Source organism: Narcine bancroftii, chromosome 1, assembly GCF_036971445.1.
Source record: "Narcine bancroftii isolate sNarBan1 chromosome 1, sNarBan1.hap1, whole genome shotgun sequence".
NCBI classification, from domain to species: domain Eukaryota; kingdom Metazoa; phylum Chordata; class Chondrichthyes; order Torpediniformes; family Narcinidae; genus Narcine; species Narcine bancroftii.
In genome coordinates this window covers 70,445,421-70,468,675 of record NC_091469.1, presented here as the reverse complement: position 1 = coordinate 70,468,675, position 23,255 = coordinate 70,445,421, and the positions used below count along the sequence as shown (strand labels likewise).

At 42.8% G+C, this 23,255-nt stretch overlaps 1 protein-coding gene across 4 annotated transcripts in view; it reads left to right on the top strand.

Annotated features, from left to right (window-relative positions):
* Window positions 1-23,255, top strand: part of naa35 (N-alpha-acetyltransferase 35, NatC auxiliary subunit) — a 123,472-nt gene that overhangs the window by 71,005 nt on the left and 29,212 nt on the right. For all 4 annotated transcript variants that reach the window (XM_069929687.1, XM_069929697.1, XM_069929679.1 and 1 more), the window contains 6 exons: window positions 908-974; window positions 9,337-9,380; window positions 15,139-15,189; window positions 19,202-19,285; window positions 21,732-21,846; window positions 22,363-22,541. In XM_069929687.1, the coding sequence (XP_069785788.1) occupies window positions 908-974; window positions 9,337-9,380; window positions 15,139-15,189; window positions 19,202-19,285; window positions 21,732-21,846; window positions 22,363-22,541 (540 nt within the window). The remainder of the gene's footprint in view (window positions 1-907; window positions 975-9,336; window positions 9,381-15,138; window positions 15,190-19,201; window positions 19,286-21,731; window positions 21,847-22,362; window positions 22,542-23,255) is intronic.

Here is a 23,255-nt window from a genome sequence, read left to right as displayed (position 1 = left end):
CAACCCTGATTGACAGGTGAAGTGACTTTCGAATAAGTTCCAGAAGGGGAGGAAACGTGACCACCAGTAATACACATATTCCAGACAGGCAGGTAGGCCATATTTCCTCCACACACAACACCTATGTGCACTCTATTAGAACAAGAGGACCTGTGTGCTTTTCAACCACTGGTTTTCTTGGCACTATCTCGAGTCATAGCGATGGTATTGAGGTCCTCTCCTCACATTGCATCCTTAACTTCATTCTTTGGCATATTCAACCATTATACTTGTAAGATGCAGTGAAAGATTGCAGCATTTGTGACAGATTATGCTATATTTTATATTGTATATAGATATATTTTAAATGAGATAAATGGTGGCAGGTTTTTTAGTGTAGGTCACATACAAGCACTTCAAAACAGACCATTTAAAATACTAGAGCTCTGCTCAAGCCAGACAGTCCACACTCCAGGTGCCTTTGCAAAAACTTTTAAGAATACTTATAAGGACTTCACAACAAGTAGGTGTTAATTGGACCTGCTGTGGAGTTATGGATTATTGTTTTGGAAAGCAACAGATGAATGAACTTGGAAGATTAGGTCCGGAGCTGCATGTTTGCTCTACCTACTTTTTTCTTCAATTTAAAACTTCCTTTATTTCTGATGTTTCTCACTTTTGACGAGCAGTCATCAACTTGAAACATTAAACTATTTACATCCACATTTGCTATCTGATCTGTTAATTGGTTTCAGCATTTACTGGTTTTCTTCTATTATAAAAGATAATTAACTGATGATTTTCCTCTTTTGAAATTCTCTCAAAAGGAAGAAATTGTTGTGAAAGTCGTGTTACACTGGAGGTGAAAAGTTGAGCAATACATATTGCTGGAATCAATAACAGAGGCATGTTTTATTTGTGTTTTCAGGAGGATTTTCAGTCAATGACTTATGGTTTTAAGATGGCCAATAATGTCACAGATCTGAGAGTTACAGGTGAGCATTTTTCTTTTAAAATTGTTGGCATAATATTTACAGATTTGTTTTCTAACTTGTAATGCCTGTTGTGTCAAAAGATTTTCATCTTAATTACTATTTTGTAAAAATCTAAACAAATGAAAAAAAATCTTAAATCTGCTATTTTGTAAAATATTAGCCTATCTTAATCTTTATTGAACAGATGGAGGCTATTTGGCCCATCATACCACCCCAAAAAGAAGGTAGCCTGCCTAATCTCGCTTTCTAGCTCTCAATCCTTAATTTTATGGTTATACCATATTTGGTACGCATCCCATTCTCTATAGATACACACGAGTGTATTCAGACTTCCAAAGTTTTTTTTTTCCTCAACTCTTCTCCATTTTAACCTTTGCCCAACTATTAATGTCTCTTAGGTTAAATAGATTCTTCCTTACACTCTGGTGCCCAAACAATTTTATACACCACGATTAAATTATTTCTATTCTTTCTCCATAAGTACAATTCTCCAGTCCTAGCCACATCATTTTGAATGTCTTCTTGTACTTTCTTCTTAAAACAGAAAAAAGTTCACTTGTCATCTAATAGTAAAATTACTGTTCTCATGGAGTTCTAGAAGAATCCTTCTGTTTTCTATGTTCTGTTTCTTGGTTAATAAATTAAAATATCCCACATCCATTCTGAAACACTTGCCTTTATCTTGCTTCTTTCTGGAATCTTTGGATATGAGTCCCTGGTTCCCTCTGTTCCTCTACACTTAACAGGTTCTGGCCATTATTGTGTATGCCTTTTGTCTTGATTGTATACTGCAAAAGCATAACCTTCTGCTTCCTTAAATCAATTAGCACTTGCTGCTTTACTGGTCTATGCTGGATATTGTTGTCTGCAATTATCAATGACTTTTTCTTTGTTATCTGTAAATTACACAATCATGGCTTTTACATTTTATTCAATGTTACATCTGAGGTTTGAATTATTGTTTCCATTAGACTGGGATAAAAGGTTATCATAATAATTATAACGATCAGAAATCTTGGATTGCCATTCAGATTTTATAATTGGGGTAAGAGAAGAGTGGAACAATGTTCAATGATGGTTACAGAACAGGTTTGAATTATATGTCTTTGCTTGGCTTCGCGGACGAAGATTTATGGAGGGGGTAAAAAGTCCACGTCAGCTGCAGGCTCGTTTGTGGCTGACAAGTCCGATGCGGGACAGGCAGACACGATTGCAGCGGTTGCAGGGGAAAATTGGTTGGTTGGGGTTGGGTGTTGGGTTTTTCCTCCTTTGCCTTTTGTCAGTGAGGTAGGCTCTGCGGTCTTCTTCAAAGGAGGTTGCTGCCCGCCAAACTGTGAGGCGCCAAGATGCACGGTTTGAGGCGTTATCAGCCCACTGGCGGTGGTCAATGTGGCAGGCACCAAGAGATTTCTTTAGGCAGTCCTTGTACCTTTTCTTTGGTGCACCTCTGTCACGGTGGCCAGTGGAGAGCTCGCCATATAACACGATCTTGGGAAGGCGATGGTCCTCCATTCTGGAGACGTGACCCATCCAGCGCAGCTGGATCTTCAGCAGCGTGGACTCGATGCTGTCGACCTCTGCCATCTCGAGTACTTCGACGTTAGGGATGAAAGCGCTCCAATGGATGTTGAGGATGGAGCGGAGACAACGCTGGTGGAAGCGTTCTAGGAGCCGTAGGTGGTGCCGGTAGAGGACCCATGATTCGCAGCCGAACAGGAGTGTGGGTATGACAACGGCTCTGTATACGCTTATCTTTGTGAGGTTTTTCAGTTGGTTGTTTTTCCAGACTCTTTTGTGTAGTCTTCCAATTATATGTAACCTGCTGAAAATTACATTTTATTTTTCCGTCTTGCTTTCTCTTCTGAAAATGGTAACTTTTCTAAAATGCAGTTCCGTCAGTGGTGTATGGACTTCAGGTTAAAGAACATGAACATTACAAATGAAAAAAAAACTTAATCTTAAACCTGCTACTCTTTCTTCAGCACAGAAATGGCATTGACCGTTTTTATTCTTCTCCAAAAACAATCACTCTTCTTCCAATAAAACACCTCTCACCAAAGCCCCCTGCCCTTTACATTGGTTCTCTACAATGCAGGTGACCGCAGTGCTCCTAATCTTCTCCTCCTATGACCCTACACATGCGCTTGGTCCACGATGCAGTTCGCACTCTTTCTGACCTGTGCCTGCACATTAGTTCATTTGTGAGTCAGCCCAGATATGTCACCAGAATCAGAATTCATTGTCATGAAACTTGGAGTTTTGCTGCAGTCTCATGGTTCTACATTCATTTTGTATCATCTTACTACATCATTATATAAAAAAATAATAACAGTGCACAAGAAGTAAGACAGGGTCTGGGTTCATAAAACAATTGATCATTCAGGAATCTGATGGCAGCAGGGAAGAGACTGTCCTTGTGCCGCTGAGTGCTCGTCTTTAGGCTTCTGTACCTTTTTCCCGATGGCAGCAGAGTGAAGAGCACATGGCCTGGGTGGTGGGGGTCTTTGAGGATAGAGGCTGCTTTTTCAAAGACACCGCCACACGTAGATGTCCTCGATGGAGTGAGGACTGGTGCCTGGGATATCTCAGGCCGAGTTAACAACCCTCTGGAGTTTATTCTTATCCTGAGAGTTGGCACCTCCATAACAAGCTCTGATGCAACTGGTCAGAATACTCTCCATGGTACACTTGTAGAAGTTTACAAGAGTCTCTGGTGACATGCCAAATCTCCTCAGATGCCTAAGTATAGCCTTCTTTGTGATTGCATCAACATGATGGCTCCAGGACAGATCCTTGGCACCCAGAAATTTGAAGTTCTTGACCCTCTCAACTACTGAGCCCTCGATGAGAACTGGATCATGTTTCCCTAACTTCCTCCTGAAGTCCACGATCATCTCCTTGGCTTTGCTGACCTTGAGTGCAAGGTCGTTATCATTACACCATTCAACGAGTTGATTTATTTTCCTCCTGTACACTTCCTCATTGCCATTTGTGATTCTGCCAACAACTGGTGTTGTCAGAAAACTTATAGTTGGCTTTGAAATTGTGCCTGGTCACTCAGTCATGGGCGTTTTGCGAGTAGAGCAGTGACTAAGCACACATGTTGATGATCAGTGAGGAGGAGACGTTGTTTCCAATTTGTTCTGACTGTGGTCTTCCAATGAGAAAGGCAAGGATCCAGTTGCAGAGAGGGTACAGAGGCCTAGAGTTTGTAGCTTCTTGACCAGCACTGAGGGAATAATGGTATTGAAGAGTAACTATATGTATGAATTATTGTTTTTGAGGTGGTCCAGAGCTGAGTGGAGGGCCAGTGATATTGCACCTTGCTATGGAGGCTCCACCAGCAGGGACTGGCTCTACTCCTGACCTTCATAAGTATGCAACTGCAGCCACGACAGCCCCCTAGCCATGTAAGATGATGACTGACTGGATCTGTCCCACTACATAACAGTCTAGAGGGCTGATAATCCAGCCCGACTTAGTCTGGGACTGCAAGGCAGGCAATGGATGATACGACTGGCAGGGATCCAACTGTTTCTTTGGTGTTGGTAGTGACGAAGAAAGCGGATCGTCGATATATGCTGGCTTTACACGGTCAATGGAGACTGAGTCAGCCTTCCCATTCCGCAGATCACAAAGTCTTTTGAGTGACATTGTATGACCTCATAAGGGCCTTGGTAAACAGGCTGATGTAGTCAGTGAACAGCATCATGTCGAGCGAACGCATGTGTGCAGTGTTGTAAATCATCCGGCACATACACTGCAGTTGATGCATGTCAGGTAGATGTTGGTCTGAGTAACCACATAGTTCCCATAGGCAATCGACATAATTAGATGGTTCATTTAGTGCAGTCACTGTACACGGATCAACAAATTCGCCAGGCAGAGTCGGTGTGGTGCCATACACCAGTGTCACACACGCTCACTCCATAGAGACGCATTGCCACCCACTGTCAATACTGCTTTCAATTGATGGTGGAAAAGTTCAACGAGGCCATTGGCTTGCAGATGGTAGGCTATGGACTGACTCCGTGTGGTGCCCAAAAGATCAGTGTGAGCTTGGAATAGCACCGACTCGAACTGAGACGCTTGGTCCATCGTAATGGTGCCTGGAACAACAAAAACTGGAATCCAATGATCAACGAATGCCCAAGTAACAGACTATCCGCAGAGATGTTGGTGTTTGGAATGGCCTCCTGACACCTGGTTGCTTGGTCCTCACAAGTGAGTAGATGTGTATCCTTTTGATGATAGAAGTGGAATGATCAAGTCCAGGTGCATGCGAACAAAACTAGAATCTAAAACCGTGTCATAAGATGGTCCTTGTGTTCCTCTTCATCAGTGTTTACCACAAGAGTATCGTCAATGTAGGTATACAAAAGAGTGTTGGCTATAAACCGCTAGAATGTTTCAGCTGCATTCACAAACCAATTGGCATTGCTGCAGTCCACAACACAGTAATCCAAAACCACCAGCAGGGAAAAATGTGACAGAAAATCCACTCTCACAATTGAATTCATTACATTTGTGACTACAAAAACCCACCAAAATGGCTTACTGAGACCAAAATCCAACAAGAGTGACCTCTGTCCATATGTCTAAATATGAGAATCGTTTGAGGCAGACAGAACACATGACATATTAGGGTGTCTGCACTCTTGAGCATTTGGAGGGTCCACAGAAATTTCTACAACAGAATCGACAAGAAATGAACACCCGATAGACTGTCTTTGAGGAAAAGACAATGGCTGAATTGTACAAGCAGTAGCTGCCTCTGTTTCCATGCCGTTGTTTCTGGTTGCCATTTATGGAAGTCACAAGGTGGCTGACATGACCAGGCTGCAGTGCCAAATTTCCTGTGCTTCAAAGACAGACACTGCCCATCACTTCTGTATCCCCAACCCACATGATTCCAATTAGGCTGGAAATGGGGTAGTTCATTTGGTGCTAAAGCCTGGACGTCCACTGAGTACTGCCATTTGCTGCTCGAGCTTAGTCATCTTCTGCTGACTAGGTGTTGGCTGTAGCCTGTTGTTACAGCTTGTTTTTTCTCCCACCAGCCTCTGGCTGCTTTGCAGAGGTTGTGGACATAATGAGATCAGTGTATCTCGCTAATTCATTGAGGGTGGATACCAGAAAAACACCAGATGTCCTTGAATTCTCGGAGGCCAACAGCAAAGGAATTTCTGCTTCCATATTTCTCCAGCCAGCTTGCACCATCTTCTCAGCATATGTGATGGGTTTCTGTTGCCTAGGCTGTGTTCAGCAATGTGAAAATACTTGGAAGGTTGAGTTCACTCCAAAATAGCAGCTTGTCATATGGGAAGTTGTCGGTTGGATTAACTTGAATGTCTTCCACTTCACAGCCAATCTGCTTTGGGATTCGCATCACAAACAAACCAAATTTTGTTTTCTGGGTCATCACATTTGGTGAGGAGAAATGTGCCTTGACAAAAAAAAATACGAACTTAAAAAACTTTATAGGTATAGCAGAGAGATGTCGTCCAGTGCAAATCATTAGTTCTAACATAAACATTCAGAGGAGAATCCCGAGGGATTCTAGAGGGATAAGAAGTATATCACTACAAATTTAATCCCATTATTTGAGTATACAGGCACCAAATTAAAAAAAAAACATGGTATTTATTTCCTAAATTATAAGTAATTTTTTACCGAAGGAATACAACGTTGAATTTCAGCATGCCACCTTGGCACACTTAAAGAAGTATCCGATTTCCAAGTAATTGCAATACATTTTCTTGCTACTAGTAATGCTAATTTAACAAATTTCAATTTAGGAATTGTACCTTCAATATTTTCTAATAAAAATAAATTTGGATTTAGTGGAAAAACAACTCCTGTAACTTGTTCCAAAAAGTTAAATATAGTCACCCAAAAAGGTCTCGCATTGGGACAAAATCATGTTGAATGTATGAAAGGTCTGACATCTTAACATCAGCTAAAACATTGATCTGACAAATCTGATTTCAATCTGTTCATCTTCTGTGGTGTAAGATACAATTGATGTAAACATTGTATTGAACTAAACTACATCTTGCATTATTAGAATTAGTTATTCAATCCCTACATAAATTTTCCCACATTTGTTGATCTGTTATAATATTCAAATCTATTTCCCATCTCTGCCTAGATCTATATAATCCTAATTTAGGATTTCCTGCTTGTATAATGAATATATCAAAGAAATAATTTTTTTTACAATCCCACTTCAAATAAGAAGTTCTACCTCAGTAAAACTAGGCAAAAACATTGTTGGTCCTAACTTATCTCTCAAACATGATCTTAACTGAAAATAACAAAAAGGGGTATTACATGGTATTATGGTGCGTTGTGAGAGAGTGGTTGTACAGAATGGAGATCCAGGCCGTTAGCTTAAGTGTCACACAGAATGCTTATTCAAACTTTGCGCGCTCGCTTATTAGGCCGGCAGTTGGACCGCGCATACGTCCCGCCACTTGTGTCATGTTGACACAAAAACACATGCCAATTTCTGTTCTGGAGTGGAAGAGATGGATGCTTGTTGTCATCTTTGTTGCGACTGCCCCGCTGAACACGTGTAACAAGCGGGGCTGGTTTGTCACAGCATAGTTGTGCGTTGCTACAGAACCGCACCGGTGGCATCCTGGTGCTTTGGAGGCCTGCCTCTGTATGCTGGTTGTTGTACTTGGATTGGCTAGGTCTCATCCAAATGAGCCAGCTTCAGGCGGTCCACTGTGAAAAGTTCCTCCCCGACCCCGATATCTAAGGCAAAAGTGAAACTTGTTCTGCAAAGCACTCTTAGGGTCCCTCGTAGGAACATTGAAAAAGTGCTCTGTGACCACCCTTGTGTGCAAAGACATAAGCACAAGACATTAAATTGTGCCTATGAGTGGGAGGCTGACCATGCCATGAGGGTGGAGGAGGAGCAAGGGAACCCAGTTTCTTCCATATGCTCATGAGTGTAGCTTCTTTGTCTTGGGTTGGGCCAATGGGAGTGGGAAGGAACTGACCTGGGATGGTGAGGGCCTCTGCGTAAAGCAACTTGGTAGTTGAGGCACGCAAGTCATCTTTGGGGGCCATGCGGATCCCTAGGAGCACCAAGGGTAGCTCAACCAACCAATTCGGACCCTTGAGGCGCACCATGAGGGCCGATTTTTGGTGCAGATGGACTGTGGGTGATAAGCAGTCGTGTGATGGAGCTCTGTTCCCAGGAGTTTGGACATCTCCTGGGAAACAAAATTTGTTAAACACATGTTCTCTAGTGTTTGACACTTGTAGCCTGTTGACAAGGTTCTGGCAGTCTGATGCTTTTCATGGTTTTATAAACTTCTATCAGGTCATCCCTCAGCCTCTTACACTCAACCTAAGGTTATCAAACTTCTACCCATATCTCATGCGCTCTAAACCAGTCAACATGGTACCCTTTCCTGTACCCTTTCCAAAGCCTTCACATCCTTCACAACCAGAATTGCGCACAATATTCCAAATATGGCTTAATCAAAGTTTTATTTAGCTGCAATAAAGATCAGTGAATGTAAAAACTGTCTCTCATGCAGGCAGAGATGGAGAAAAGTACAATGGGAATGCAAAATGGCAAAATATTAGTATTATCCATTTGCGTGCCTTGCCACTCAATGTACGCAATCGTGTCTCTCCATCTGTCACAATCTCTGACCCAAATTGTAGTTGTTGCCTCTTCTTTAATCAAGGCTCTATCTTTGAGCTGAGACTGTAGTTGATGTAGAGTTCATCTTTATGCAAGGGAAAATAGTGAAGTGGTTTCCCATTGCCTTCTTCAGTTGCAGTGTCCATACTGGATGGGTAACCCTGCCCATTGATCAACAGATTCATCTGTCCAGCGTTTTTAGTTTTACAACTATAAATTCCAATTTGTAGAATCTGTTTGTAAAACCATCCACCATCTGCAATCCGTGGCTTCATGTGATATTGATTGGGAGGCTAAACGGATACTACACGTTGCCCAAGGGTGATCTGCAGGCTATCGGATGGAAGGAACATCTTGCACTTTCTTTTGCTGAGCAATTACGCAGCACTGACACCTGTGTATTATATGTGATCCAATTGCTTTAAGTTATTCAAGTTATTATAACTTCCTCTGTTAACAATGAATACTTTCAAAATTAAAGCCATTGCAATTCTATTTTATGATGAATCAAATGCATATTATTAGCTCAATGCGCTGAATGAAATGGAAGAGAACTAAAATTTAATAAAGAACAAAGTGCTTTTAAGGCACAATAAATCCATGTGGGACTACTGTTTATGTACTGTGATTTATGACAGAGGCTTTTTGATCTTCATAAACTGATGTTTTTCAGCTTTTATTAAATTCTATCTCCAGGCATGTTGAAAGATGTAGAAGATGATTTGCAAAGAAGAGTGAAGGTAATTTAATTCAAGTGTGTAAAGCATTATGTTTTAATTTAGCATTCATATATAATACATAATTGCATAGATTAAGAACAAAACAAGCAAAGAAATAATTATATTTATTAAAAATATGAATTTATTATGAAACAAAAACACTAAACAATGATTCAGCAGATTGCCAAAATAAAATTGAAAACCAATTAATTGAAAGGATGATCATTTTAACAAGCGGAGTAACAACACCCCAAAATTGTGAATGTTTTAGAAATCCCCAAAGGATATGAAATGTTAATAAAGCCAACTCCAAAATTTGTATCAGTAGGGCAGTGTGAAGGAAGACTCTAGAGAAAATGAAATGAGTCTTTCAGAAACAAAGTGGAAATCATGTTATGATTTCATCTGTATGTTGGCGATTGCATCTCTTTGTAAAGCTCACACCCTGCTGCCTACAGGAAATTTGATCTACTAAGATCAATATGTGAAAGATAAAGTACAACAATAATACAAAATAAAATACTCCTAGGTTTTTACAGTACAGAAATAGGCCCTTCAACTCATGTCAATGGCTTTCTCATCCAAATGGTTAATATAGAACAACAACAGTGGACGCAGCCTCAATCCCTGTGGCACAATCACTGATCACAGGCCTGTAAATTGAGTAGCAACCCTCTACTACCATCTTCTGACTCCTACTTCAAGCCAATTCTATATCCAATTGGCCAACTCACCCTAGATCTCATTCAAATTGACCTTCTGGACTAGTTGCCATGTGGGAATTTCCAAAGGTTTTGCTAAAGTCTATGTAGATAACATCTATCATTGTGCCCTCATCAATCCTTTCAACATCTCTTCAAAATAACTATAAAATTTGTGTACATAGTCTCACAAAGTTATTCTGACCCAAATCAGACATTGTCTTTTCAAATGCTGATAGATCCTGTTTGTCAGAATCCACCCTTCATTGCTCTCAAAAGTAAATTATTATCTATTTGTAGCAGCTGCTACACACACAAAAACACACCACAGGACATAGTGGAGATTTCAGTTGAACTGTTTATTTGAATTTCGCACTCACCTCTTTAAGGCCAACGGGAGTTCCACCCTGCGCGGCGGTGACATCATCACGTTGCTCAGGGCGTGAGCTGTGGCCTAAGCCATAAGGCAATCAGCAAGCCCTGACGGCGCCATCTTCATGCAGGTGCCCCACCAGTGCGGCAATACAAGTGGGGCCAGTTCGCTACAAGAGATATGTGCCGCCACACAAGCCCTCCCCCCCACCCCCTGGAACGCTTGGGAGGCTGACTCCTTCGCTTAGGTTGGGCTTTTCTCACGGGTTGATCTAAGTCCACATGCGCCGGCTTCTGCCTGTCAAACGTGAATAACTCCTCCCTGCCCCCAATGTCCAGGGTAAAAGTCTTTACCGACCAGTGTAGGACCTTGTACAGGCCCTCGTATGGGCGCTGCAGGGGGGTGGAGTGCAGGCCATGCTAGACGTAAATGAAATCCACTGAGGCCAGCTCCTTGGGAATGTTCAACGGATGTTTGCCATGGTGGGTTGGTGGTGGGGGTGCCAGCGAGGCAAGCCTGTTGCGGAGGACTGCAAGGAGGGTTGGGTTCTCATCTCCAGATTCTGCGCCCCTCCCGAAGAACTCTCCTGGCAGTGACAACGGTGAACATAGATGAGTTCCGCAGATGAAACCTGGAGATCCTCCTTTGGGGCCGTTCGAATGCCAAGCAGGACCCACGGCAGTTCGTCTGCCCAATTGGGTCTTTTGAGGCGCGCCATGAGAGTCGCCTTGAGGTGCTGATGGAAATGCTCCACGAGTCTGTTGGCCTGGGGATGATGAGCTGTGGTGTGGTGGAGCTTGATCCCCAGGCGGTTTGCCAGTTGCACCCAGAGGGTGGAGGTGAACTGGGCGCCCCTGTTGTTGGTCATAAGAGCTGGGACGCTGAACCGGGCGACCCAGTTAGCAAGCAAGGCTCTGATGCAGGTCTCGGTGGAAGTGTCTCTGGCCACCTTGTCGTTCGGTCAACCATAGTCAGGAGGTAGTGGGCATCCCTGGACATGGGGGGCCACTATGTCAATGTGGATATGGTCGAACCTTCTGACTGGCAGGTCATATGGGGGCTCTGACATGGCTGGACTTTAGAAGCTTGGCAGTGTGTACAATTCCTTGCCATCTGGGCCACTTGTTTTTTAATCCATGCCAGATGAAACATTCCGCCACCATGCGATGCGTACTGATGCCTTGACGGAGAGGTGGGCCTGATCATGGACCATTCGAAATACCTCACCTCCATTGTGGGGGGGGACTACTGGGTGCGGTGAGCTGGTTGAGATGTCTCACAGTAGCGTGTCGTGGCTGCCCGTTAGCTTCAGGTCCTTGAGGCACAGGCCAGTGATGGTAGTTCGGAAAGCCTGCATCTCTTCATCCCCTCTCTGGGCCTGAGCTAATTGGGTGTAGTTCAGGCCAGGGGGTAAGTTGTGGATGGTGAGTCTGGAGAATGCGTTCGGTAACGACATAGTCCTTACCCGCCCAGTGTCGGATGTCGGTGGTGAACTCCGAGACGTAGGAAAGGTGCCGCTGCTGGTGCATTGACCAAAGGTCCTTTGCCATGGCGAGGGCCTATGTGAGTGGCTTATGGTTTGTGAAGGCAGTGACAGGCCTGGCCTCTAGAAAGGAGCGGAAGTGCCTGATGGAGAGGTACAGGGCCAGGAGCTTCCTGTCGAAGGCACTGTATTTCAGCTCGGGAGGTCGGAGGTGCTGGCTGAAGAACACTGGCAGGCACCACTGTCCTTTGACCGATTGCTCGAAGATGCCTCCGATGTCTGTGGTGGACGCATCCACCGAGAGAGCTGTGTGGGCGTCAGGCCGTGGGTGGGCCAGTAGGGTGGGGCTAGTGAGGGCATTTTTGGTTTGGGCAAAAGCTGTTACGGCCTCCTTTGTCCACTTGAGAGTCTTTCGTTTTACCAAGATTAGGACGAACAGTGGGTGCATTATGCGGGCGGCCCCCGGGATGAAATAGTGGTAGAATTTAACCATCCCGGTGAACTCCTGCAGGCCCTTGAGGTTGTCCGTCTTGGGGAACTGCTGTATGGCCTTGACCTTGTCCTGTGATGGTGCTTCCCCAACCACAGAGATGGTATGGCTCAGAAACTGTAACGACTCCTTCCCGAACTGGCATTTGGCCACGTTGACAGTGAGGCCAAATTCTGCTACACAGGCGAACAGTGCGCGGAGATGGATCTTGTGCTCGTTGTGATCTCAACTGGTGATGAAAATATCGTCGAGTTAAATGAACATGAAATCCAGGACTCTACCCACTGCGTCCATGAGCCGCTGGAACGTTTGGGCTACGTTCTTCAGACCAAAAGGCATCCGCAGGAATTCGAAAAGGCCGAACAGGGTGATGATGGTGGTTTTGCCAATATCATCCAGGTGGACAGGGATTTGGTAGTAGCCCCTCACCAAGTTGACCTTCAAGAAAACCATAGTGCCTTGTAAGTTGGCCGTGAAGTCTTGTATATGGGGGATGGGGTATCAGTCAGGTGTGGTTGCATCGTTGAGCAGGCAGTAGTCCCCACACTGGCATCAACCCCCAGAGGCCTTTGGAACCTTAAGCAGGGGAGAGGCCCACTGGCTCTCCGACCTGCGGACTATGCTGAGTTCCTGGAGGTGGGAGAACTCCTCTTTCGCAAGCTGATGCTTCTCTGGCGGCAGTCGTCTGGCCTTGGTGTGGAGTGGGGGGGGCCTGTGTGACAATGTGGTGGCGGACACCATGCTGAGGCATAGTGGCAGTGAATTGTGTCTGTAGGATGGTGGGGAACTCGTCCAAGATATGGGATTACTTATTTTTGGGTGTACAGATGATGGCTATCCCTGGGCCATGTGCGCTGGAAGACTCGAGTCAGAGGGTCTGGAAGGTGCGGACGTGTACGAGTCTCTTGCCCTTAAGGTCTATCACCAGACTGTGCGCCCGAAGGAAATCGGCTCCCAGCAGCGCAGTGCCCACAGTAGCCAGCAGGAACTTCCAGAGGTACTTATCTTGCACAAGGTGTAACTGGATGCTTCACGTGCCGAAGGTCTTTATGTTGGTGCCGTTCGTTGCCCGCAGGGTTGGGCCTCGTGTTCTCGTGCGGGATTCGAGGGCGGTTGGGGGAAGCATGCTCAACTCCGCTCTGGTGTCCCGCAGGAAATGCCATCCACTGATTTTGTCGACCACATGCAGGAGGCTGTTCGTGTGGCTAGCCATCGCCACAGCGGCGGCTGGCCTAGTCGTTTCCCTGGTATGAGCAGGGCTGTCGGTATTTGTGGGCTTGGGCTCCCCAGCGTTGGTGGTAGAAACACCAGATGGTTTGGTGCTCTTCTGGCTTCTGCCTGGGGGAGGGCTGTGGTAGGCTGAGTCCTGGGCGGGTGACCTGATTCATGGCAGCCTCGTTCTCCTGTTTGGTTCTAACAGCTGCAACCTTCCGGGGTGGGTCCAAGAAATCCTTGTCTGCCAATAGGAGTTGGATGTCTTCCAGCATTTGTTCCAAGAAGGGTTGTTCAAACATCAGGCAGGGTTTGTGGCCTTTTGCCAGTGCGAGAATCTCATCCATTAGAGCGGACAGGGATCTGTCCCCCAGGCCATCGAGGTGCATCAGCCTGGCCGCGTGCTGCCAACGAGAGATACCGAAGGTGCCGAGGAGGAGGGCTTTGAGGGCGACATACTTGCCCTCCTCTGGTGGATCGTAGATCAGGTCGTCCACTCTGGCTGCGGTTTCTTCATCGAGGGCACTCACCACATGGTAGAACATAGTGGAGTCAGAGGTGATCTGTCTGAGGTGAAACTGCGCTTCCGCCTGTCCGTACCATGTGTGAGGTCGATGGGTCCAAAAGGGGGGTAGTTTCACAGCCACAGCGCTGATTGTCGTCGAATCCATGGTTGGAGACCAGATAACGTATTGGCTCTGCAGGGTCACCAATGTAGCGGCTGCTACACACACAGAAACAGGACACAGTGGAGATTTCAGTCGAACTATTTATTTGAATTTCACATGGGCCCCTTTAAAGCCAATGGGAGTTTCGCCCCGCGCGGTGGTGACATCATGTTGCCCAGGGCGTGAGCTGTGGCCTAAGCCATGAGGCAATCAGCAAGCCCCGACGACGCCATCTTCCTGCAGCTGCCCTGCCAGCGCGGCAATACAAGCAGGCCGGTTCGCTACAATAGATGCGCGCCGCTACAATATATTAAATATTAATTTAAAACTATGGGTAAAACTTGAAGTCTAAGGACGTATTCATCAAATTAAACTTCATCTTGAAACTAGAATTTTGCATAAGCTCTTGTATAAATGTTTGATTTAATTTGCATAAAAATCTGTTACTTCCTGAAATTTCCAGAGATTCAAAATTTTAATGAAGTGTGGGAATACCTTTGTTGTGGATAAAAGTTTAAGAAGAAAAAGATGTCTCCAGTTTTACATTATGATTAATTTAAACTTGACATTTTAAAATTTAAATTTAGACATACAGCACGGCAACAGGCCATTTCAGCCCACGAGTCCATGCGGCCCAATTACACCCAATTGACCTACAATCCTGGTACATTTTGAATAGTGGGAGGAAACCAAAGCTCTCAGAGGAAAGCCACGCAGGCATGAGAAGAACGTACAAACTCCTTATAGAGAGCGCGAGGTTCAAACCTCGATCCTGATTGCTGGCGCTATACCAGCATTGCGCTAACCACAATGCTATCCATGCTGCCAATGTTTGTCTTTCTTCTCTGGCAGAGCACCAGGAGTCGACAAGGGGAAGAGCGTAATCCAGAGGTTGAACTAGAAGTAAGCATATGTCAGTCCTCAAGATGAATTCAGTATACAGTAAAACCTCTGTTATCCGGAATTTAAGCAACCGGCAAAAAATATGGTAGAAAATAAAAAATACGGGTTTAAAATTGGCGTGCCTCACCATTAGTTCGCCAATCATACAATACACAATCTCAAGAAACTGGAAAATACACTTATTCGGCATCTACTAATCGCCATGGTGCCGAATACCAGGGGTTTTACTTTATAATGTTTTTGTACAGCAGGTAGTATTCTGAATTAGGACAAAATAAATGCATTCTTTAGAGTTTCGATGCTCTTACAGCATTATTTTCTGTAATTTCTGGTCATAAAGTTTTGAAAACATTAAGGATGCTTCTGTTCTTCAAATATTGCTTTAATCAATGGTACCCAAATGCATTCAGAAAATAATGGAACTTTCTTAATATACGTTTGAATAGTTGTTCAGGGTTCTGGAGTGATTGGAAAATAGTTCCATGCTTTCTCAATAAAATACTTTTCAGAGAGTGGCAGAGAGAAGACGAAAGTGAGATATGGGCCTTTTGGAAGGGCAACAAAAATCAAATGTCATGACTGATCCTTTGACTGTTCAGGAGGCAGAGGATGGTGATCGACCACATTGGATCTGTTCTGGAGCCTTTGTGATGTGCAATAAAGACATGGATGTGAAGGTAGCAGGTATGATAAGTAAGTTTGGAAATGATTAAAAAAAATTGGCACTCTTAAGATAATGAAGGTTATTTAAAGCTACAACATGCCATAGATCAGCTGGAAAATTAGAGGAACAATGGCAAAAGGAATTTAATTCTCACTAAAATATGAGGTGATGCAACTTGGGAAGGAAAACCAAAGCAGGGCATGAATAATAAACAGAGAGTATTCATGAACAAAAGGATTTGAGGATAAAAATGATGGCATGTGCTTGCCTTCATTAACTGTGGCATGGAATATAGAACATCATTTTACATTTTGGTTAGGTCATACCTGGAGTATTGGATGCACCCATCCAGGATGTGCTGCAGAGGGCGAGAGGAAGTAATCAGGATGGAGTGTCTCATTTGTAAGGAAAGACTAGAACTGAAATCTGATAGTTTGATTTGTATTTGATGGGGCTGAAGGGTTGACCTGATACATGTATAAAATTATGATAGGAGTTGATGAGGTAGATAGTAAATATATTTTTCCTGTGTTTTATGTGTCTAAGAAGGCATAGATTTAAGGTGAAAGGGAGAAGGATCTGAGGAGGAAATGTTTCAGGAATATGGTTGGAATCTGGACTGCACCACTTGAAGATGAATGAGGCAGGTACTCTCACAACATTTGAGAAGCACCCAGACAAGTATGTGAATCACCAAATTAAAGGAGGCTATGAATCAAGTGGGTAAATGAGATTAGTGCAGATAGGTACAATGGACGGCATGGATGTTATGGACCAAACAGCCTGTTTCTGTGCTCTACCCGCATATTGGTGTAGAGCACATATTTTACCTGTGGTACACGAGGAAATACGATATATTGAATCTAAGTTGTACATGAGAAAAACAAAAGGAAACCAGGGAGCAGACTTTTCATTGGATAATTTACAACCTTAAAACTAAATTGATTTTTGCATCTTAAATTATTGATTTATAACCATTAATAAAAATCAGGTAGAAGGGCTAAAATTAACAATGAAAGAGAATCCAATTCATGGAATAAATGTTGCAAGGTAGAATTTAATGTAATTATTGCTATAATGTAATAATTCTGCCTTCATACAGACAGAGCCTAAAAAGAGAGGCTCCAGAGATCAGGTCAGCTGGAAGGTGGTCACAGGAGGCTGAAGAATAGTTACAGGACTTCCTCAAGTCAGTGGACTGGGCAGTGTTCAAGGACTCAGCTAAGGATCTGAATGATTACACCAGGGCTGTCACAGACTTTATGAAAACAGCTGTGGATCAGTTTGTCCCCTCCAAATAGTTCAGGGTTTTCCCCAACCAGAAGCCCTGGATGAACAATGAAATCTGGAACATGCTGAGAGCCAGATCACAGACATTTAAGTCCAGAGATCCAGATCAACAGAGAAGGATCAGGTAAGACTCGCGAAAAACTATCTCTTGGGTGAAGTGGAGAGTGTAAATGGAAACCACGAGGGACAGCTGTGGCAGGGCCTAAATGCCATAACCTGCTACAAAACCAAATCAAGTAAAGTAGCAGACGGCAAAGCTCTCCCAGAGGAACTCAATGACTTCTATTCCCAATTTGATGACAGTAAGCGAAGAACCAGCCCTCTGCATCCCCACATCCCCTGATAATCCCATCCTGTCTGTATCTGAGGATGATGTGCATGCTTTCTTTAGGAGACTGAATCCAAGGAAAGTATTCAGCCTGGATGGAGAACCTGGCCGAGTATTGAAAACCTTGTGCTGACCAAATTACCAATGTATTCACAGATATCTTCAAACAGGCATCATTCGTATCAGTGTTCAAGAAGAGTGTGGTAACTTGTCTAAATTACTATCCACAGTGATGAAATGTTTTGGAAGGCTGGTGTTGAAGCATTTCAGATCCTGTTGAGCGGTGACATGAATACGTTCCACTTCACCTATCGTAGCAACACATCTATAGCGAATGTCAACTCAGTGGCTCCATACAAAGCCTTGGAACATCTGGATAGTAAAGATACATTCATCAGGATGCTCTTTATCGACAAAAGTTCAGCATTTAACACTATCATCCCCTCAAAATTGACCAGCAAACTCCAAGGCCTGGGACCCAACACCCCATTGTGTAATTGGATCCTTGATTTCCTCATCTCCAGATCATATTCAGTGAGGATTGGCAAGAACACCTCCTCCACAATCTCCATCAGTACCGGACCACCATAGGGCTGTGTTCCTAGCCCCCTGCTGTACTCACTTTACACCTATGGCTGTGCAACTCAGTACGACAATAATGTGCTGACCAGCTACATCACAATCTGGTATGGAGACACCAATACCCCTGAGCGTAAAGCCCTGCAAAAGGTGGTGGATACAGCCCAGGACATCGCAGGCAAAATCCTTCTCACTATCAAGAACATCTTCAGGGAACACTACCGTTGGGGAGCAACAGCAATCATCAAGGATCCATGCCACCCAGCACACGCTGCTGCCATTAGGAAAGAAAAGAGGTACAGGTGCCATAGGTTCAGGAACAGCTGCTACCCCTCTACCATCAGACACCTTAACAACAAACTTTATCAGGGACTCATTTAAGGACTCTTACTTGTGCACTTTATTAATTTTTTTAAATTCTCTGTGTTGCCCAGTCAGTTTGTTTTCATTTGTTACCTGTTTCGAGTTTTATTTGTTTATATGTATACGCTGTGTACAGTTTTCTTTTGCACACCAATAAATGGTAATTCTGCCTGTAAGATAAAAACATCATGAGATGGGACCGGAGAAGGAGTCACCCAGTACTAAGGAGTAACAGAATGCAGATGTGACCTTGTACACTCAAGATAAGCTTTGCACTAACAAGAATGATGTGCAGCAGACTAAGAGAAGGATAGCAAAAGTTTATTCATTGGACAATGTCATGGTATGATAATTTACTAAGTACGTATCCTGAGGTATAAAAAAAACACCACTTGCTGATAACGGCAGAATGCGCCTTCTCCAACTAACACTGTTAGTTGCAAGTGTTACAATCCGGCAATAAAGAACAAAGAACCTTGATTTCGACTCAGTCTGGTGTTTGACTCACTCATTCATGAACAAAGCAGACTTAACATGCCTCACCCCGCAGAAAAAGAATTTCAGAGTTGTATGGTGATGTCATGTATGTGCTTTGACAATAAATCTGAGATCTGAAATGTAAAATTGTGCTGCAGTAGAGGAAGTGCTTACTTTCAAATCCATTCATAAATATAAATTGTAGCGTCTTTTTAAACTTAGAAAGAGGCAGATGGAATGAAGAAGCTTGCTGTTCGCTTCCTTCCTGAATTGTGCTTTGTATTCTAATGCAATCACCCTTAATATTGCAGCATCAACAGTGCACAGCAGTTTACAGCAGGATGAAGTTTACTCGGTTGCTACTGACTGCTCTGATTACTTTCACAAAGAAAGAGGTAAGAAGTATCCCCCTTGTCGAACTTTTTCAACGTAACCAATATATTAATTTCTGGAATTTTTTCCAATTAACCATGAGTGTCTGCAAACTATTTTGGGATTGGACATTTTGATGCAGATTTTGCAAATGTTTCATATTTTGCTTGACGTAGACCTCCTCGAAATTATAGTGGTGCATGCTTTATTAGAACATGCAGGCTCATTATCTTGTATTGAAAATGCAAGTAGGGGCTTGTCAAAAGGGACAAATCATTAAGTTAGTTTGGTGAACCTTCTTTATGAATTACTAGAATTTGAGCGGAGTAGGTTTTAGAATTTGTAAAATTTGTTATCAACTCCATTCCAATTCTAAATACTATCCAGCAAGTCTGACAGAGGCATCCAAAAGAAAATACCAGTGTTTTGTGTCTGACAAGACTTTGATCTCCTGCCAAAAAATAACAACTAATGTAAAAGAAACATTGTGACCCCCTTGATACTCAGAGGTAAATTCATAAAATTAGTTCTGGGAGCAAAGATTTGATGCCTTAAATTAAGGCCAGAACTTTGAGTGGCTTGAAATGTTTTTTGTTGAAAATTTCTTTATTGTCATGTACACAGTATTTCTCTTTGTTTGCCCTGAAAACACAAAGAAATGCCAATATCAAGACAAGAAAGATGAGAAAAATAACGTCAATTCAGAGACATTGAGTGCCCATTGATTCCGCCACCTCCTCGGATATCACCACCTCCAGCTCTCCCGTAATCCCCACAGTGGCACGGTCTCTCGTCCAGTCCAACGATGAAGCTGAACTTGAGGCATCCAAGTCGAACTCATCAGCCCCTGTTTCTGAACCCCAATAGCGATCAGGAATTCTGCTCGCTAGGGCACTTTCAAGCATCCCTGACCCGATGTCTGGTTCCCACCAGTGGCCTTTTGAGAGCCCTTCAATTGCTGAGCCTCTCGTCGGTCTGCTGCTGTTATCTCCTGCCATGCAGGATCCTCTCCCAGACATCTTCTTGGCAGGATCTTGTTCTCCTGATCTGATGTTCTGAGCCAGTCTGCTACTCCCCCAGAACCTGCAACCCTTGTGGTCTGAGCTGCCAAGCAGAGGACACTGCCATTTTTGACCGAGGGGGAAAAAAAAATCCAGGGCTTTTTTTTTAAAAAAGGTGGTTCATGTCAGTGTTTATTGTTTCAAGTTTTTGTTTAAGGATGTGTTTATTGGGCAGAGGGTTTTATTTCCTGTTGGGTCTCCATAGAGACTTGGAGTCATGAAAGTTTGAAGTTTTAGTGTTGAGGGACACCAAAATTTTTTTTTTAATTTGTTCTTAAGTGTTTGTGCTAAATTTAATAAATTGCAGAGCTGGACATGTCAATTTTTTTGTATTTTAATTGAACTTTACATTTATTATTGCAGTAAAATGAACAGGAAATTTTATTTAAAAGTTAACATTTCTGTCATACTGAAGCTGCAGAGCCAAAGGTAGGGGTGGGAATCAATAAATAATTCAAAAATTTTGAACTCAACTAGATTTTGTGCAGATAGAGCATGGAAGTTGAAGATTTAAACCCTCCCAACTAAGGATGTAATTAGTTACATAAACTAATTGCAAAAAGTTAGGTTGCAGGTGCAGCAGGTTATTAAGAAGGCAAATGGAATGTTGGCCTTCATCGCTAGAGGAGTTGAATTCAGGAGTAGGGAGGTAATGTTGCAACTGTATAAGGTACTGGTGAGACCGCACCTGGAGTACTGAGTCCAGTTCTGGTCTCCATATTTGAGGAAGGATATACTGGCTTTGGAGATGGTCTTTACTAGGTTGATCCCTGGGATGAAGGGGTTGACTTATGATGAAAGATTAAATCGTCTAGGATTGTATTTGCTTGAGTTCAGAAGAATGAGAGGAGATCTTATAGAAACATATGGATTATGAAGGGTATGGATAGCATAGATGTAGGGAGGTTTTTTGAGCTGGCCGGGTAAACTAAAGCGAGAGGACACAGTCTCAAGATTCAGGGGAGTAGATTTAGGACAGAGATGAGGAAAAATAGTTTTTCCCAGAGAGTAGTGAATGTTTGGAATTCTCTATGCAGGGAAGCGGTTGAGGCTGCTTCATTAGATATATTTAAAATTTGGTTAGATAAATTTTTACATGATAGTGGAATTAGGGGATATGGAGAGAAGGCAGATAGGTGGAGTTAGGTCATCAGTTAGATCAGCCATGATCGTATTGAATGGCGGAGCAGGCTCGATGGGCCATTTTTGGCCTACTCCTGTTCCTACTTCCTATGAAAAATAACAGCATGGTCACATTTGCATAGAAGGCAGAGTTTCTTCATTGTCAGTAATGTACTGCATAGAATTGTTTTAGAAAAGATCAATGCTATCACAAACTTTGCTTAAAAGTGAAAGATTACCCATTGAAAACTGATTTGGTACAGTTAATTTTTTGTTATTTTACTAGATGAGTGCAGTAAGTGAAGCTCAGAAGCTTATGACCCAAGCTGCAGATCTTCTACCTGCTATACAAAACTCCACCCACCATGGTATTCAGGCCCAAAATGATACCACTAAAGGAGGTAACAAGATAATTATTTTTTATAATTACATATCAAATTCCTAAAACTATTCTCTTTTGCTGAAAAGGATACAGAAAAATGCTGGCATGCCAAGAAAAACTGTTCTTTTTCTGTTTTGTTTCAGAGAGGTATCCTATTTCATTACAAAGAATGAAATAATGTTGAACCAATCATAACCATTTTCTTTGCCTGAATTGGAAACTGGGATACTTGAAGAAAATTATCTGATGCATTCAGCTCATATGCATGTGTTTTATGCATATTTTTGACTCATGATACGTGATGTAAAATTACTATAACACATCATTTGGTTCATGAGTTCTAGGCCTGCTTAGCTCGTATGCCACACGTAAATATGCATATATCTCAGTTTGTTGATCCTAAATAACCGTGATTAAAACCCCAACGCTTTGTGCAGGAGACCTTGACCTGGTCCGGCAGGTTTCTGTTTCTAAGGCTTCTCTATATATTTTCAAAGGAAGAAAACACTATAACTTTTACACTTCTGTTTGATAGATCACCCTATAATGATGGGATTTGAGCCTCTGGTCAATCAGAGACTGCTACCTCCAACTTTTCCACGCTATGCAAAAATCATAAAACGGGAGGATATGGTTAACTATTTTGCTAAACTTATGGAACGAATAAAAACAATATGTGAAGTTGTCAACTTGACAAACCTGCATAATATTTTGGTAAGTGCAAGCTTTCTATTGTTTATAATCCAACTTAAAAACCCTGTCATTTATTGTCCATTCAGTTAAAAAACAAAGTCTGCAGACACCGTGATTGAAGCAAAAACACAATGCTGGTGAAACTCTGCAGGTCAAACATCATTACCTTGATGAAGTGTTCAAGCCTGAAATGTTGATTATGTATCTTTATCTTTCAATATAAAGTACTCTGTTTGACCAGAACTACGTTTCTCCAGTTTTGTGTTTTTATTTATTGACTGTTAGTTGATTTCAGCATCAACTGAGACTAACCTGGACCATCATGGATTGAATAGTGGTACAATTGCTCATATAAAGCTCCAAGCACCTGACATTTTGCTCTCAACTTCAAAATGTTTATGGCATTTGATTTAAGAAGCTGAAGGAAAGGCACACTCAAATGCACTATGTTAGTTTAGTCAAAAATGAACTACATGAACATAAGTTCTACGTATGTAGATTAAAACCTACTAAATCCAGTAGATAAGGTTGAGGGTAGGGAAGGAAAATATCTTTTTTTATGCAAATGCTACTACACCAGTTTTATTTTAATTTTCTTCCTCAATCCCAACTGCTGGCAGATACTTGAATCAGCTTTATAACATAAACACAAACAACATTGCTTAATTCCTACTTCTGTCAAGGTTTCCTTTATCCTGGTGTCACATGTGTTACAAGCTCAGAGGACCCATAAAC